Here is a 14,807-nt window from a genome sequence, read left to right on the forward strand (position 1 = left end):
ATAATTTGTAGCCCCTTCTTAAGAAACAAAAGAAAATGATAAAAAGAGTTATTACATCACATTTTAGCGTATTTGGTTAATATTGTTATGATGATATTGATGGTAATTATTGGAGCATGTGTAGAAATTAGGACTTAGGGTAGCACATTTTTGTGAATGCATATATTGCGGGGATAAACTTGCACTTTTAATTGAACTTTAGGGAGGTAAATTCTAATTTTATAAAAGTTAATATAACTGCAAGTATTAAATTTATTGATGAGAAATACTATAATTTCTAGATTTGACTAAATATGGGACGTATAATGGAAAAGATGGAGGGCAAAATAAAAAAATTAAAAAAAAATCTCTGTCTCGAGTACAAGTGAATTGCAATTTCTGAAGAGCTATTGCTTTTGATGGCAAATGGAAGAGAGCTTGACCATAAATGGCACTAAAGAAACATTTTTGAAAAAAAGAAGATAAAAAGATGTAGAAAAGTCTACATGTTTGAAAGGGCTGGATTGCAGGAATGATGGTTCTACCAGATTCTGAAGAAACATACAGATCATAACAGTATAATCAACAGTTTCATGCAAATATGTTTTCCACTTCATTGGTCAATTGTTATGTGGCCTTGGTGAGTTTTAGTATTTAAAAGAACACTTGTTTTTGTTCTCTTATTACTTGTTAAAAAATTGAATTAATCTTTATATACACTGTCACTGTATACATTGTCATCATTATATATGATACATGTGGAAAATTTAAATTTAAAATTTAAAATTTGTTCATGTGTTATCCATCCAACTGTGATAGTATATACACTGATAATGTATATAAAATTTACTCTAGAAAAAAATAATCGAGCTCCTATATATCACGGCAACTAATTAAGCAAAGGGAGAAACGCAGTTCTAAACTGCTTCTTGATGTTTTGACCAAAATAAATGTGAGTTCCAAAGTTTGTGATTTTTGTCAGATTTATGACAACTAATAGAAATTAATATATCTAATGGTCAAAAACAAATAGAGTTTGTCAAAAGTTTTGACTTTATATTTGTGGTCCCTAATGTTTGAAACTTTAACAATATGGTCCCTTATTTTTCAAATAATTATATTTAATTTTTGAAATGAAATAAAATATGAATTAAATTAAATACATGAAAAATGTGTTCTCAAATTCCTATAAAATTCCCTAAAAGCAATATTCCATATCGGCATAACACTATTCTTTAGCCTAAAATCATCTCTTTGTTAAATTAATTGCAGTCAAATAAAAATATATGATAATATATATAAAGAAATATTAGTAGGAAGGAGAGAATCCTGATTATCGTATATAACCATATTCGAAATGCTATTGCACAAATTGTTGCATTGCATTGCTTGTTGGATGTAGGTTTCAATTAGTTATGGTCATGATTACATTAACAAGTAAAGTTACTTACCAATATAAAGTACTCGTCTGGATATTTGAAAAAACTTGTTTTTTTTTTCTTGTCTTTCCTTCACATTAAATCAAATATTTCAATAATAATGTTTAAATGCATTTGTATTTATGCACATCTATACTAATAGTTTTATTAAAGAATTTAAACACTTATATAAAATGCCATTTGAAGCTTAATGGATAACCAATTGCAATGCCAAAAATGGAAAAAGAAAAATTATTGTTCTATCAACTTATAGATTCTAGAAGCTTATACCGCATGACCGCATGGAATTAAATGAGGGATAATTTTACATACCTCCGCTGAGGTATATAACAATTGCAGCTAGACCCCTTGTGGTTTGATTAATTACCCATACCTCCCTCAATTACACTATTTGGATAACAATACAAACCCGAAAAGCTGTCATCATCCAAAAGTCCTGAATACCCTGAAATAACCTTTTGTTATTATTCAAAGAAATATTTTTCTCTAACTACCATGTCTCTCTTACCACAATTTTTGGCCTTTCCCAAATCAATTGTATATTGTGCACTGGCATCTCCATAAAACTCCTCATGGCACAAGAATGTTTATATTGGCCTATAACCATTAGCATCTACAGAACCACTCTCAAAGTCCTAAAGCACTTTAAACCTTATCTTATAATGTTCTGCTTTTGCTTTGTCCTTATTACAATTTACAACCCATGACTTGGATATCTATCTCTACCATCTTATTCATTGTCACGTCAATCGTGAGAGTCTCTACCAGTAGGCATTAAAAACCATTTTGACTTGTAGATTGGATATTCAAATCATGGCCTTGTAGTTAGAAAAAATTGAAAGGATTTGCCTCTAGTGCACCATTCTGGTTTAAACGACTCTTCTCACTAACCCTTTTATACAATCTAATTGGATTTCCTCCCCTTCCTATAATATAGGATAATATAGATGAAAAAAAAAAAGAAAAAATGAGAGATTCCAACAACTCCAAAACTGTTGCAAAACTAGCCAACAACAACTCTTAACGATAACATGTCAAAAGAACTCAAAAACAAACATCATCATGTTGTTCATACATATATCAAAATTGGAGACTTCTCATCAATACATATCTAGATGTACACATAGGGACATACTCATAGTACCATGACAAATTTTTGAAAAAGTTTAGCATTGCTAGATTTAAATAACTTGATGGATTGAGCGACCAAGAATCTCATAAGAAGGTGACGGAGGCAAAGGATATTAGTAGCTCCAATATATATGGGTTGGGGAACAAAAAATAAGAGTGGAGGATCAAGAAAATGAAGTTCGGTGGAATATTAGTAAGTAAAATTTGTGGTCCAAAGTGGTTGTGGCAAAAAAAAGTGAAAACATTTGTTTGTCTCTTTTTTCTTGGCTAGTTCTTTTTTGTTAACATTATTCATTTGAAAGTTTTGCCAATTAGTTAAGAAGGTTACTATAGTCATTTTATAAGCTCAAGGGACGTATGTGTAATTACTTAAACCACGGGGCTTCCCTATATTATAATATATCTTAGGGGAGGAATGTGAAATTATCCCATTAACTTACCCAATCTCTTTCCTCCCCAAAAAAAGGTATGACATTTTCACTTAGCGCCTTCAAATATTAAAAAAATCTCATTTGTCTCCTCTTTTTCAAACTTTTTGTATCATTTACAACCCAATTTAAAATATAATATTAAAAATTTCATTTTGAGAGAGTAAATATAATCTGATTTCAAATTTGCCCTTTTATTGTCTTACTTTTTACTACAAAAGTGTGAGTATATTAATTATAATTTAAAAACAAAAATAAAAATACAAAGGTTTATTCTGATTAGACAAATTATAGTATACTTTTACAAGGAGTTAACACTTGAAATTTTTTCAAGTTATAAAATTAATATTTTCTTTTCCATAAAGTGTTTTGAATTAACTTAAGGAGTTTTATAAATCCTTTATATTTTTTAAAATTTTTTATCTTTTGTCCAAATTGACGGATTGAAAACTAAAAAAATACAACATGCTAAAAGTTATATATGAACTTGTTTGTGTTGTTTTTAACTGGTGCAAAAAAGGTACTTTCATTATTGTAGATTATTTCAAGTTGTTTTTAGGAGTATTGTAAATCATTCATAATTTTAAATAATTTAGCATTTCTTGTTCGAACCTGTGAGGACCTGTAAATTTCCTTTATTTTATATTATTTTCTCGCATGCATTTTCTTCACTATACCCTATTAGATTGATTTTCCAGAGATTTTATAAGTGTGTAGAGTTTTAAATCATTTTTCCTAAGCTAGTTCATATTAAGTTTGAAGCGTATTATGGACGTGGGACCCGTTAGTGCGGTAAATGCGATATATTTTTGACAACTAGTTGAAGTTTGTATTAAGGGATATTATTTTACAAGATGTTAGGAGATAATTAGAGGTTAGTTAGATTAATTAGTATTGAGAGATAAGAGGATGAGATAAGCATTAGAGGTGCCACGTGTCGTGTTACCATTCGAAGGTGGACTTTGACCAAAGCTTTCTTACCTTTCCTAAAACTAATTTTGACCAAAAATTTGCTCCATTTTTCCTCTTCTTGGCCGGCTCTCTTGAGAAGAAAAACCAAGAGAGAAAACTTCATTTGCCAACTTCAAACTTGCTTCAATTTTGAGTTCTAACCAAGTAAGTTGCAAAATACTCCATAAAGGTTGTTAACTAAGGAAGACTAAGGGTGTTGGTGGAGTAATTTTGGAGGAGGAAGTGCTAAGCTACCACCTTTCTTGAGATTTCAAGGTACTTTGCTTAGAAAATCCCCTTTTTGTTTTAATAATGGTAAATTAATGGCTTATAGTGGCTAAGTATGTTGTTTTGTGGAAGATTTCATGGTTTAAAGTAGAGTTTTGATAAATTTCAGATTTATTGGTGATTTTTCTGTTCTTATATGATGAGTAATGTTTGGCCATGGAATGATAGCTTGGTTAGGTGTAAGATGAAGCTTATATGTACTAGTTGTGGTTGCTTGTGGAAAATTTCCGCTTCTGGGGTTAAATTTCTGATTAGGGTTTCTAATTTGGGGCTTTGTTGTGATTGATTATGGAGCTATCTAATGGTTATATGTGAAGGGTGTTGTGACCCTAAGGAAGTGTGTTTAATAACTTATGATTTTTGTGTGTGATTGCGGCTGTTTTGAATGAATGTTGGTGGTTAAGTTTAGGATGGAAAAGTAAGGAATTTAAAGGGAAATGCTGTTCAATTTTCTAGGCCGTTTGATTTCCTTAAGTTTGAGTTGCATTTTGATAAAAATGAAGGGTTTTGGGGTTGTTCGTATCCCTAAGACCAACTATTATCCTTGTTGCTCAAAAGTCACATTTTTATTCCTTTGTACTGGTATTTAACTTAGAGAGGCACTTGACTTGTAGTCGAGCCTCATTTATGTATTCCATTTGTTGGGTTATAGCTGTGGAACTATAATTGTTTTACCTTGGTTATTTTAGGGTTTTTGGGCAATTAAAGCCATATTTTGGGTGAAAACTTTTGAAGTATCTGTGCTTGAACTGGTGAGTGTACCACTCCTCTCATTTGTTGCTTAACTTGGTTTCTGTACATGCAATCTGTAATTTGAATGACTGTACTATCTGTTTATTCTGTTTGAGACGAGTATGTACTTTATCACACTCGTTCTCTTGTCTGTATGCCCATTTACTGTGAAAATTTGAATTTGTTATCTGTGCTTAATCTGATATCGTCTGGACATTGCATCCAACGACCTTTCTGTTAACTCTGAGCTCAACCTCCTTGGTAGTCAATTGAATCGAGCCAGCAAAAGGCTTGGTCGAGGAAAATTGATAAGCCATGGAGATGATTTCTGGAAAATCTTTGGGTATTGGAGACTCTAGATTTCTAGTATTGATAGGGTGTAATTTCACTATTTATTTTATTATTAATTTCCCCTATTACCTGACCTGATGTGAATTAATTAGTAGATTCTACTCACTTTTCGTAATTTGCACTTATTTCAGGGAGTAGAACGAAAATATGATAACAGGTGCCAATTTGACAGGAAAAAAGTCCAGATGATAAAGATTGTCCCAAGGGCATTTTTGAAAAGAGAAGATGTCACGCCCACTTTGGTAATTTCCGCAAAGAAGTGACGGACGAAGGGCTTCTTCCTCCTGGTGAGCCGCGGCAATAATAAAAGGAAGGAAAAGAAGGAAGTTTGGCGGCTGGCCTGATGATTAGTTTTTGACCGTCTGTAATTGAGGAGGAATGGTTGACTTTTCCCAAAAACAATGCTTTTTGCTTTTCATACGCATGGCAGGCATTAGGAATTGGTAGCTTTTGATTTTTCTTCATGTTAAACACTTGGAGCTTTTCTTTCTTTCCTCGTATGTCGTCTGTAGCGAGGCAGAGGAGCATGTCGTGTAACTTTATTATCTCCTCCTGATTGGAACGGACTGAATTCTCAAATATCAATGACAATGGCCGCAGCGTTATCTTCAATTTCTTGGGGATTTTGTTCATCAAATATGAACTAATCTCCTCACCCTAGTCAAGGAGAAACGGAGGCTCTGGGTTGCCTAAAAATTGTGAGATCGTTCTAATTTAATCTTTTCCTTATATTTATTGGTATCCGCATATTTCTTGATTGCTATGCTTATGGTTATTTAATTAATTGATTGTCTTGGATCCGGATAGTTAATTGATTTGGTAACCTATAGTCATTTAGGGAATTAAATCCGTAATTGTTTAATTGTCCTGAAATAGTGACAACTGGCATGATTAGATTTGTGTCAGGGGAATACGTGGGCTAATCTAAAATAACCCTGGTAGTGCGTTATTTGGTTAGAATAGGGCTCCTCTAATACGTAAGGCAGTTGGGGAATTAAATCTTACGAGCGTACCTGAGATTATTTCCTAATTAGAGCAGTGATTAACGGGCGTACCTTAATCACCGATACAGTAAGGAGGGGTTGACTGTCATCGCTTGTTTGGCAGGTATAACCTATTTATCAGTAAATAATTGGAATTGGCTTGCATCAATGATCAATTAGGTGAACCATTGCTGAAGTTACTTCTTGGCTAGCTCCTTAATTAATATTATCTTGGTTTTAGTGAATTGTCATTTGATTTTTAGTTGCCTACTTGACTTTATTCTTAATTGTTTTCTTGTTTTAATTGATTCAGGCCTTTAATTATTGTTACTCTGAGTTCAGTGAAGTATTGTTTAGTTTCTAGTCAGTTATTTATTTTTATTTTCATTTTCTTATTTGAATTTATTTGCTTGTTATCGTTCCTACAAAATCACCCCCTGTGTTACTTTGAATTTCTTAAGAAACAAGTATACCCAGTTCCTGTGGATACGACCCTACTTGTCATGTCTACAAATTCATAATTATTTGTGAAAAGAAATAACCATTCCATTCGGGTATATCGAATCAAGCAAACTCTTCGGGAACAGGGTGAATCAAGTAACCTATTGCACACCTAGAGTCCCTGCTCCAGTACTTGGAATTGGGTTTGGTCATTTTAACTGGCAACTAGGTTTAATTTTATTATTGTACAGGCTTCGACACCCTGTCAGGTATACTCGAGTATTACTACCTCTGCTTCTGTTTGTTTTGCGGGCCCAGGAGAGGTATGTTCGGTGAACGGAATTTGGTGTAAAGTGGTGTTCTACTGGACGAGATACGTTACTTGAGAGTTGATGGAGTGTCAACTAGTATTTGATCAAACTCTGGTGAAGCAAATGGAAATTTGGCTCTTGAGAGCCACCTGTATCCTTTCTCTTTGAAATATTGTGTTTAAATGTTTCATTTTACATCTGACGTGTGTATCTGGCTGTTTAAATTCAAATGCCATGTTTCTTGACTGCTTATATGTTTGGTACCTCATTGAGCGTAAACTCACCCCGTTCTATTATCTTTGTTATCCTTATAGGGTACACTGTTTTGAAACCATGATTTTGGAAGGAAGGGTCGAGCTAGTGTAAACGTTCTTTTGAAATAGAAAACCCTAATTGTACTTTCCTCAAGTATCGCACTTTGATTGTAAAGTTCCAACGTATGTATGTAAGTGTTTATTCATGTTTCCTTCATGTAATTACTAGTGAATGTACGTTCCATAGGTGTATATGAACTTTACTTGTAACCTTTGGAAAGACCGGGCGAGCGCGGCGTTTGATCGAGGAAAGAAAAATTTCTGGCGGAAAAATTCTTCAGAGAATCCGCCCGTATATCCAGCCAGTTCTTGGCAGGATTGTTTGTCGGATTGACAGGGGTAGTTGAAAAAAAAATTTGGGTTTCGCTACTGCCTCGAATCTGGCCGTTAATCCGGCTGGATTGTGATGTGGCCACTTTTCGTTTCCTTTTCGTTTTGTTTTCCTTTTCATTGAATTGTGTAATTGAAGTCCTGTTTCGCCGTATGGTTTGGTAAATCATATTTTAGCTTAGTGGTCTTCATTTGTTGGTTTCTTGGGGTTCTATCGCGCATTACGTAGAGTTTGCGAGTGTTTTGACTCCGTAGTCCTGACGAGAGTTGGGCAGGCGGTCCACCGAATCCACTAGTTCGTCTTAGGGGGAGGTGGGGTCGTCACAGAACCAATGGCACAAAAACTATTAAAGAGTTTTTTTATCTTTTATCAATTTTTAAATTTCAGTTAAAGAACCATATCAACCAATTTACAACAATTAACAGATAAATTTGGAATGAAATTATATTATCTCTCCCATTATGAGTTTTTTAATACTATATTTTGAAATGGGTTTCAAATGTTACAAAAAGTTCCAAGTACGGGATGTGGATGAGATTTTTTAAAATTCAAGGATGTCAAGTGAAACTGTTGGAAACCTCAGGGGAGGTTTCTGAAACTATCCCAAAGAAAAAAAAAATCTTGTCCTTTTTGCCTAAGGGTACATGAACCCAGTTTTAGGCTATTGGTGCTCTTAGTTCAACTTGTATGATTTAATGTCATACAAATTCAGTAAAAAAGGTAGAAACAATTCATTCAACAATTTGGTAAAAAACTCATTAGAGGAAAAATACCAGCAACTTATATTCAACAAGTCTTGAAGTTCTCAAACCATATTTTTTTTCTTGTCATAGCCTTTTTTTCGTTTTGAAAATTGAGCCAAATAATTTGCATATTTATTCTTTTAGTTCAACTTGCCTTAGTGTGAAGCAAATTCAGTAAAAGAGCAGACAAACAAATTTTTTATTTTGCTAACTGACAAATTTAAAACAAACAAAATTCACGAGGTAAAACTCCACTAGTTCTTCTTCTTTTTTTTTTTCCAAGAGAAAAAAGGGAAAGCTTACAACTCGAATCAAGAGTTGTAATTATACAGGTTCATTTGCATGAGGATTCACATTTAAAAAATTCTTAATTCACCAATACCCCAACCCCCCCCCCCCCCCCCCCCCACACAAAAAAAAAAAAAAAAACTCCCATCCCTATACCTAAAAAAAAAAAGATTATTTCTTCATTTAGATGGGCTAACTAGGTGACATGTGTTAGCCCGAGCATGTTTTAGATTTAGTCTCAGCAAAAATTGGGCTGCACAAAATTTAAATGAAGGTGTTAGCCGAGTTGTGGCCTTGGTTGAGCAGAGATCAATTTACCTTTGGGCCCATCTAATCCCAGCCCTTTCTTTGATGTCCATTACCATGGTACCCATGCTACCCAAAAAATAGGTAATGTGTTTCATGGATACTGAATTTGACCGACTTTAATTAAACCCATAACTGTATAACAAGTGTCCTACAATGTCTTTGCCAACTAATTGGCTGAATAGTGGTTCTTTGTGGGTCTTTTTTAGATTGCTTTCGGGCCGTTCTTCGATTAATTCCTGCGATTGTTTAAATTAGGTGGGTGTGTGTGTGTTATTTATCGATTTCGATAAAAAAAAACCTTGTCTTTGCCAAAACGGAAAAAAGTTTTAAAAAAAATGCCTTGCCTTTTATGTACACAATGAAGACAAGAATTTCTTTTCCTTTTTTTTTTTGTTTTTTGAGGAGGAATGATTTGTCAAGATTCCTAGTTATGGAATCTTTTTTTAATAAAAAGTAAATTTTATTAACAGAAGGTGGGAAATCGTTCAACGTGATTTGATATACATCAAGGGACAATCTTTAATTTTCAAAAGCAATTTACTAAAAAATTTCAAATTCATAAAAACAACAATATACTTTTATTGATCAATCGAGAGAGAGGGGGAATCGAAAGTGGTTCTCTTCAATTTTTTTTAGACCAATTTCATGTCATATCATTTAGATTTAGAAAAAACCCCCATAATGTGTAGCTTGTAATTGGATTCCTATGGGAGTACAAAATATGAAATCCTCGTACTAATTGATTTTGATCCAAAGATGTTTTATTTCTCCATATTAAGACCACAAAACTTATTATTAGAATTGAGCGGCCCAAACATGGTCTCAGCGGATTTGACCCAACCCAAAACTCTTATGCTTGTGAGCAAATATCAAAAAGGATTGCAGAGAGGGCATTTTAGTCATTTAATCAATACGAAGCGAATCCGTAAAGCCCCGTGCCTTCTTAAACCCTTCTGGAAGGCTTTAACCCTTTAGCCGGTAAAACCCTCGTTGTCTTTGTCCTCCTTTATCGTCTGCTGCTTCTGCCCCAAAAAGTCAGACGAAACAAAAAGGAAATTCAAATGGCAAAGCGTTTAATTCCTCTTCTTAACCGAGTTCTGGTGGAGAAAGTGATCCCTCCTGCTAAGACAAATGCTGGGATTTTGCTTCCGGAAAAAACCGCCAAGGTACTTTTGAATTTTCTCTCACCTGCACACTTTTATTTGTTTATTCTTGCTTGAAAAATTTGTCTTTTTTATGTGGGCATTGTCTGTTTCTGCATCATTTGGAGTCGTGGTTTGCCTAATTGTGTTCAATAGTGCACAGGAAATGATTAAGGCTTGTGGGTCTGCACCATATGCACATGGTTTGCAGAAGATGTGTTAATATCTAAATCTACAAAAATATGCTACTAAGTTGGGGTGGATGATGTTAATTTGTTTCTATGCATTTTTTCTATTTTTTGAGATTTTTTTCTTGGGGATATTTGGTTTTCATGGATGATGCAGTTTACCATGTATGAATGGTGGATAATAGTTCAAATGTGTATGCTTTGAGTGATAGTGTTGTTATGCAGATTTAGAGGGAAACAAACTGGGAGAGATGATGAGGCTGTATTAGATTCGATTAAGGCTTTTTGCTTGTAAAATGTGTACTTTGTGAAAGATTTTATTTTTTTATCTAATATACTAATTACTGTTGATAATGCAGTTGAACATGGGGAAAGTTGTTGCTGTCGGTCCAGGGTATCATGATAGCCAGGGAAAGCTGATTCCTGTTACCGTGAAGGAGGGGGATAATGTGCTGCTGCCTGAATACGGAGGAACTCAAGTGAAGCTCGGTGAGAAAGAGTGAGTAACACATGTTTATCTTTTAGATGTTTATCCTTAATGTTTGTCTCCATTCACATAAATAACTTGAACTAAGTAATTTTGGTTGATGAATAAATTAATGACTGAATCAGCTTTCTTGGCACGTTGAATGTCCTTTTTGATCCAAAATAACTTAACTGGTCATAATGTTTAACACTTCTGAGAATGCTAGCAGTTTTTCAGTTTTAACATTTTGTTATACCATTGCATTTCTGTGTTGAGGGTCCCAAATTTTGGAGGACCTTGAAAGTTAAATCTAGCTAAGTTTCAAGGCTAATTATAGGTTTCCTTTTATTAGTAATTAAGCATTTGATCACATATAAAGTGTGCTTTTTTGATGCAAGAACCATCTTCCCTTTCGTATGTGTAGCTCATGCTGATCAGAGATCAGTTACTTAGTAATGTCTACCTACTCTTGAACCAATGGCAGTTTTGTTATTATACTTACTTTTGTCTGTTAGTTGTTCCATTGGCCAGGTCTGTTAATTTGTCATACAGCATGGTCTATATAATAAGTCAATCTCAAAACAGTCTTTGTTTAATCCTCTACGTATGGCTTGCTCTCAAGCCACTTGTTCTTTCCTCATTAATCTGTTCTAGAACATAATGCAGTGCCATTCTTTTGGAGAAATGATATCATCTCTGACAATTGTCTGATGTTAGTCTAGGAATATAGTTCATGGAAAGCATGTCAGCCAATCTCACCAGAATTTGCATCATGTAAATCGTGGGGGATGGTGGATCACACTACGTACCCATTCTAACCTTGAATTTATTACATAACAAGTCTAAAGAATAGCACCCCTTATTCCTTCATAGCTAGATCAAAGTGTCAAAATGAATGTAAAGGCTATGATGGACCATGAATGAATTGGTTTTATCTCATTTGAGCGATAAATATTAACAGGAAATGGCTACTAATGGGTCTGGAGTTACCAGAAATGATGTCTCTACTATAATAAGTGACTTATCCACATTATTACAACTTCTCAATATTTTGGATTGACTTGGGGAATCTTACAAACACAAGCAAACCTTGTGCTGTACCTAGTGCAATTGCAGTCCGGTTTTTACAGATGAAAATCTCACTTGTGCATTTGATCAATGCAAAGTACTGAATTTATCACATATTGCTGATCCTGGATGTATTTTACTTCTACATGGTTGTCATTGTTTCAAGTGAATCATGTGATTCATTCTATGATCTACCTAACACTCCTTTTTGGTCAGATTGAACTTCTTTACTTTGTTTTTGAGTTATACAAGTCTGATTGACTGAATCTATGGTCACAGAATAGTCTTATCCCTTTGATATAGTTTTCCAGCAGTGGAACTGTCTCCACTAGTGTATTTATTTCTTTTTAAAGTCAAAATAGAAAAACGTAACTGTTTCATTGGGTAAAAGAATAGCCAGGGAACTGCATTCCTCACTTCTCTTTCGAGCTCGAAGTACTATGAGAGTCCAATTAAGGCATTCAATTATTAATTGAATTAGTACAATGTTGAAGATGCTTGGGATCCATTGCTGTGATCTGATATTTCAGACAATTAGGATATAGATATGTTTCTTTCACATAAGTAATGAGCTTCAGATAGATGTATTGTCCAACATTTTGCAAATCTACGTGATTTGCCCCAGGAGTTATGGTCCTAGATGCAGTCCAACTTTTTGGGAATTTTTTAAAATCATCTTCAGTATATCTGGGCGTATTCTCAATGACTTGTACACTTGTTCCTCCAAGGCCTATATTATGCCTGTATGTAATCTTATAACAATTTCTTATTAAGCAATTTGAGATTTGGAATTTCCTGAGTTTGTATTTTCACCTTGAAGGCATAAGCAAATAATTTTTTTTGGTGATGGGTCATGATCCTTGACTCAGTAGTTTTACCTCATAGGGGTAGCATTTCTTCAGCAGCTGGTATGTAATATATTGTTAAAGATTGCTCAACAGGACATGAGTATGCATTGCTAACTCAAGTTTCATAGAATTTCCTATATGAGAAAATGAAGCACTCAGGAGAGACGTGCTATAGAGCTAAAAAGAAGTCTACCAATTAGATAATTAGATGTGACCAATAACGATGAGTATGATTCCTTTAATAGAATGAGAATGTTTTTGAAAACGTTTGCCAACTCCAACCTTGATCTTTTCTTCTTTTATTATCATGAAAACCGTGATTACGGCAATAACTTTGAGCTACAGCAAGTGTTGTGTATATAGAACATGAACAGCTGAGACTTGCATGATGAAAAGTACCACGTGTGAATAGTGGCATGTGATGAACAAATTCCGGTCAATGTTACTGTGAATTGTGCATTCAACTTTTTTACACATCATTATCATCTCCAAACCCTTGGTTTTGATTTTTCATCCAATCTGATGCTTAATGATGATCATCATGAAAACCCTTTGCTTGTTCGTGACAATACTTCCTGTCTGTCCTTGAATAAATTGATTAAGAGCAATAATGTCAAAAATCAGAATTTTAGATTGACCAAGTGAAGTGCCAGTTGTATCATTTTGGCTGTTCATTTCATTAGCATCTTCAGCTTTAAAATTTCAAACTTGGCTTTTATTTTGAACTGCTCTACCTTTGTTGAATTGACTGGGAATTCAGAATGTTGATTGCTTATCACTTTGGATTGGATTGTAGGATTAAGTTCTTTTTTGGCGAGAATGCTAGTAGTCAACTCTGTGTTTTTTGTGGCTGGGTGTGTGTAGATGGGTGGGGGTAGGTGTGGGCTTGGGAGTGGGGTGTGTTTTGTTCTGTTTTGTGTTTGTCTATGTGTTTATGTATGTTGCACACGCTTGACGGATCTCCATTAATTCTGTGTAAATCTGTGGCTATATATAGGCATGATTTACTTTTTTGTATTCATATTCTCCTGTGTATGAGACATGTCATGAGTTGGATTGCCAGATGCCCGAATAGGTATGTTTATGTCAATTGCAGTGAATATGTCATTATCTCTTCCTGGTTTTTGTGGAGCTGGTGTTGTCATGTAAAAATGATACATGCAGAACTAAGTTCATTTATTGCCATTTGCAGTTAGCTTTGTGTGGTCTTCATCACCTTTACTGACGCTGTTTTTGCAGGCATTTATTATGGAATCCTTGTCTACTCATTCTGCACTTAGTATAATCCTGAACAAGTAAATATTCATTTTCTGAATGCCTAATAACAGAATTGACGCTTAATCTGCGTACATAAAGGGGATGATTCATGTTGGATAATAGTCCATCCATTGATATTGGTTGATCATTGAGCTACGTTTTTTCAAGGAAAACTGTCATTCACAATGAAGAAAATCTTTGAAGCATGCGTGCCATGTGGTGTTGTTTATCATTGCTTGTGTACATATTTAAATACTGAAGTCTTATTGCATGAAAAATATGTGAAGTATGTAACTTTAGCTGTTTTGGGTGGATATCCTTTTTTTTAACCAATAAGCTTCAAAGTATGCTAGCCTTGATTTTGTGGACCCTTATCTGCTTTTGTCATCAAGAAAGCGTGTTTCTTCCTTGAAAGAGGCTAACTTACGATTCATTTATTCAGCTAATTATACCATCTTAAACTATTGGAAACCTTCTTTCTTCTCCTCTGTGTTGAGTTCCTGAGGTCTTCGCTGTATTTCAGCAATTATGCCCTACTAATGTGGAAATCACTTTGCCTTGTTTTCAGGTACCATTTGTACCGAGATGATGACATCCTTGGAACATTGCATGATTAGAAAGCTGCAACTTCCACCATGTTAAAGATATTACATTGGTGGTCTGCTAGGACTATGTATCAGTGGGTCGTAGAATTGGATTCTCTTAGGATGGAAAATGCCATTTCTTAGTTTTAAAACGTTGATTAACTCAGAACCTGTCTTGACTTTTTAATGAAGTATTGTGTCCTTCTGACCCTTGAGCTTTAACTCGTGAATTGGC

General features: G+C 34.3%; 1 protein-coding gene across 1 annotated transcript; it reads left to right on the forward strand.

The window, feature by feature from the left end:
• Positions 1 to 9,976: 9,976 nt before the first annotated feature.
• LOC113692205 (10 kDa chaperonin, mitochondrial-like) lies at positions 9,977 to 14,794 on the forward strand. The gene is made up of 3 exons (XM_027210572.2): positions 9,977 to 10,185; positions 10,709 to 10,848; positions 14,557 to 14,794. Exons 1-3 carry the CDS (start codon positions 10,081 to 10,083, stop codon positions 14,603 to 14,605), a joined length of 294 nt encoding a protein of 97 aa, XP_027066373.1. The 5' UTR covers positions 9,977 to 10,080; the 3' UTR covers positions 14,606 to 14,794.
• Positions 14,795 to 14,807: the final 13 nt, after the last annotated feature.

Source organism: Coffea arabica, chromosome 6c, assembly GCF_036785885.1.
Source record: "Coffea arabica cultivar ET-39 chromosome 6c, Coffea Arabica ET-39 HiFi, whole genome shotgun sequence".
Taxonomy (NCBI): Eukaryota; Viridiplantae; Streptophyta; class Magnoliopsida; order Gentianales; family Rubiaceae; genus Coffea; species Coffea arabica.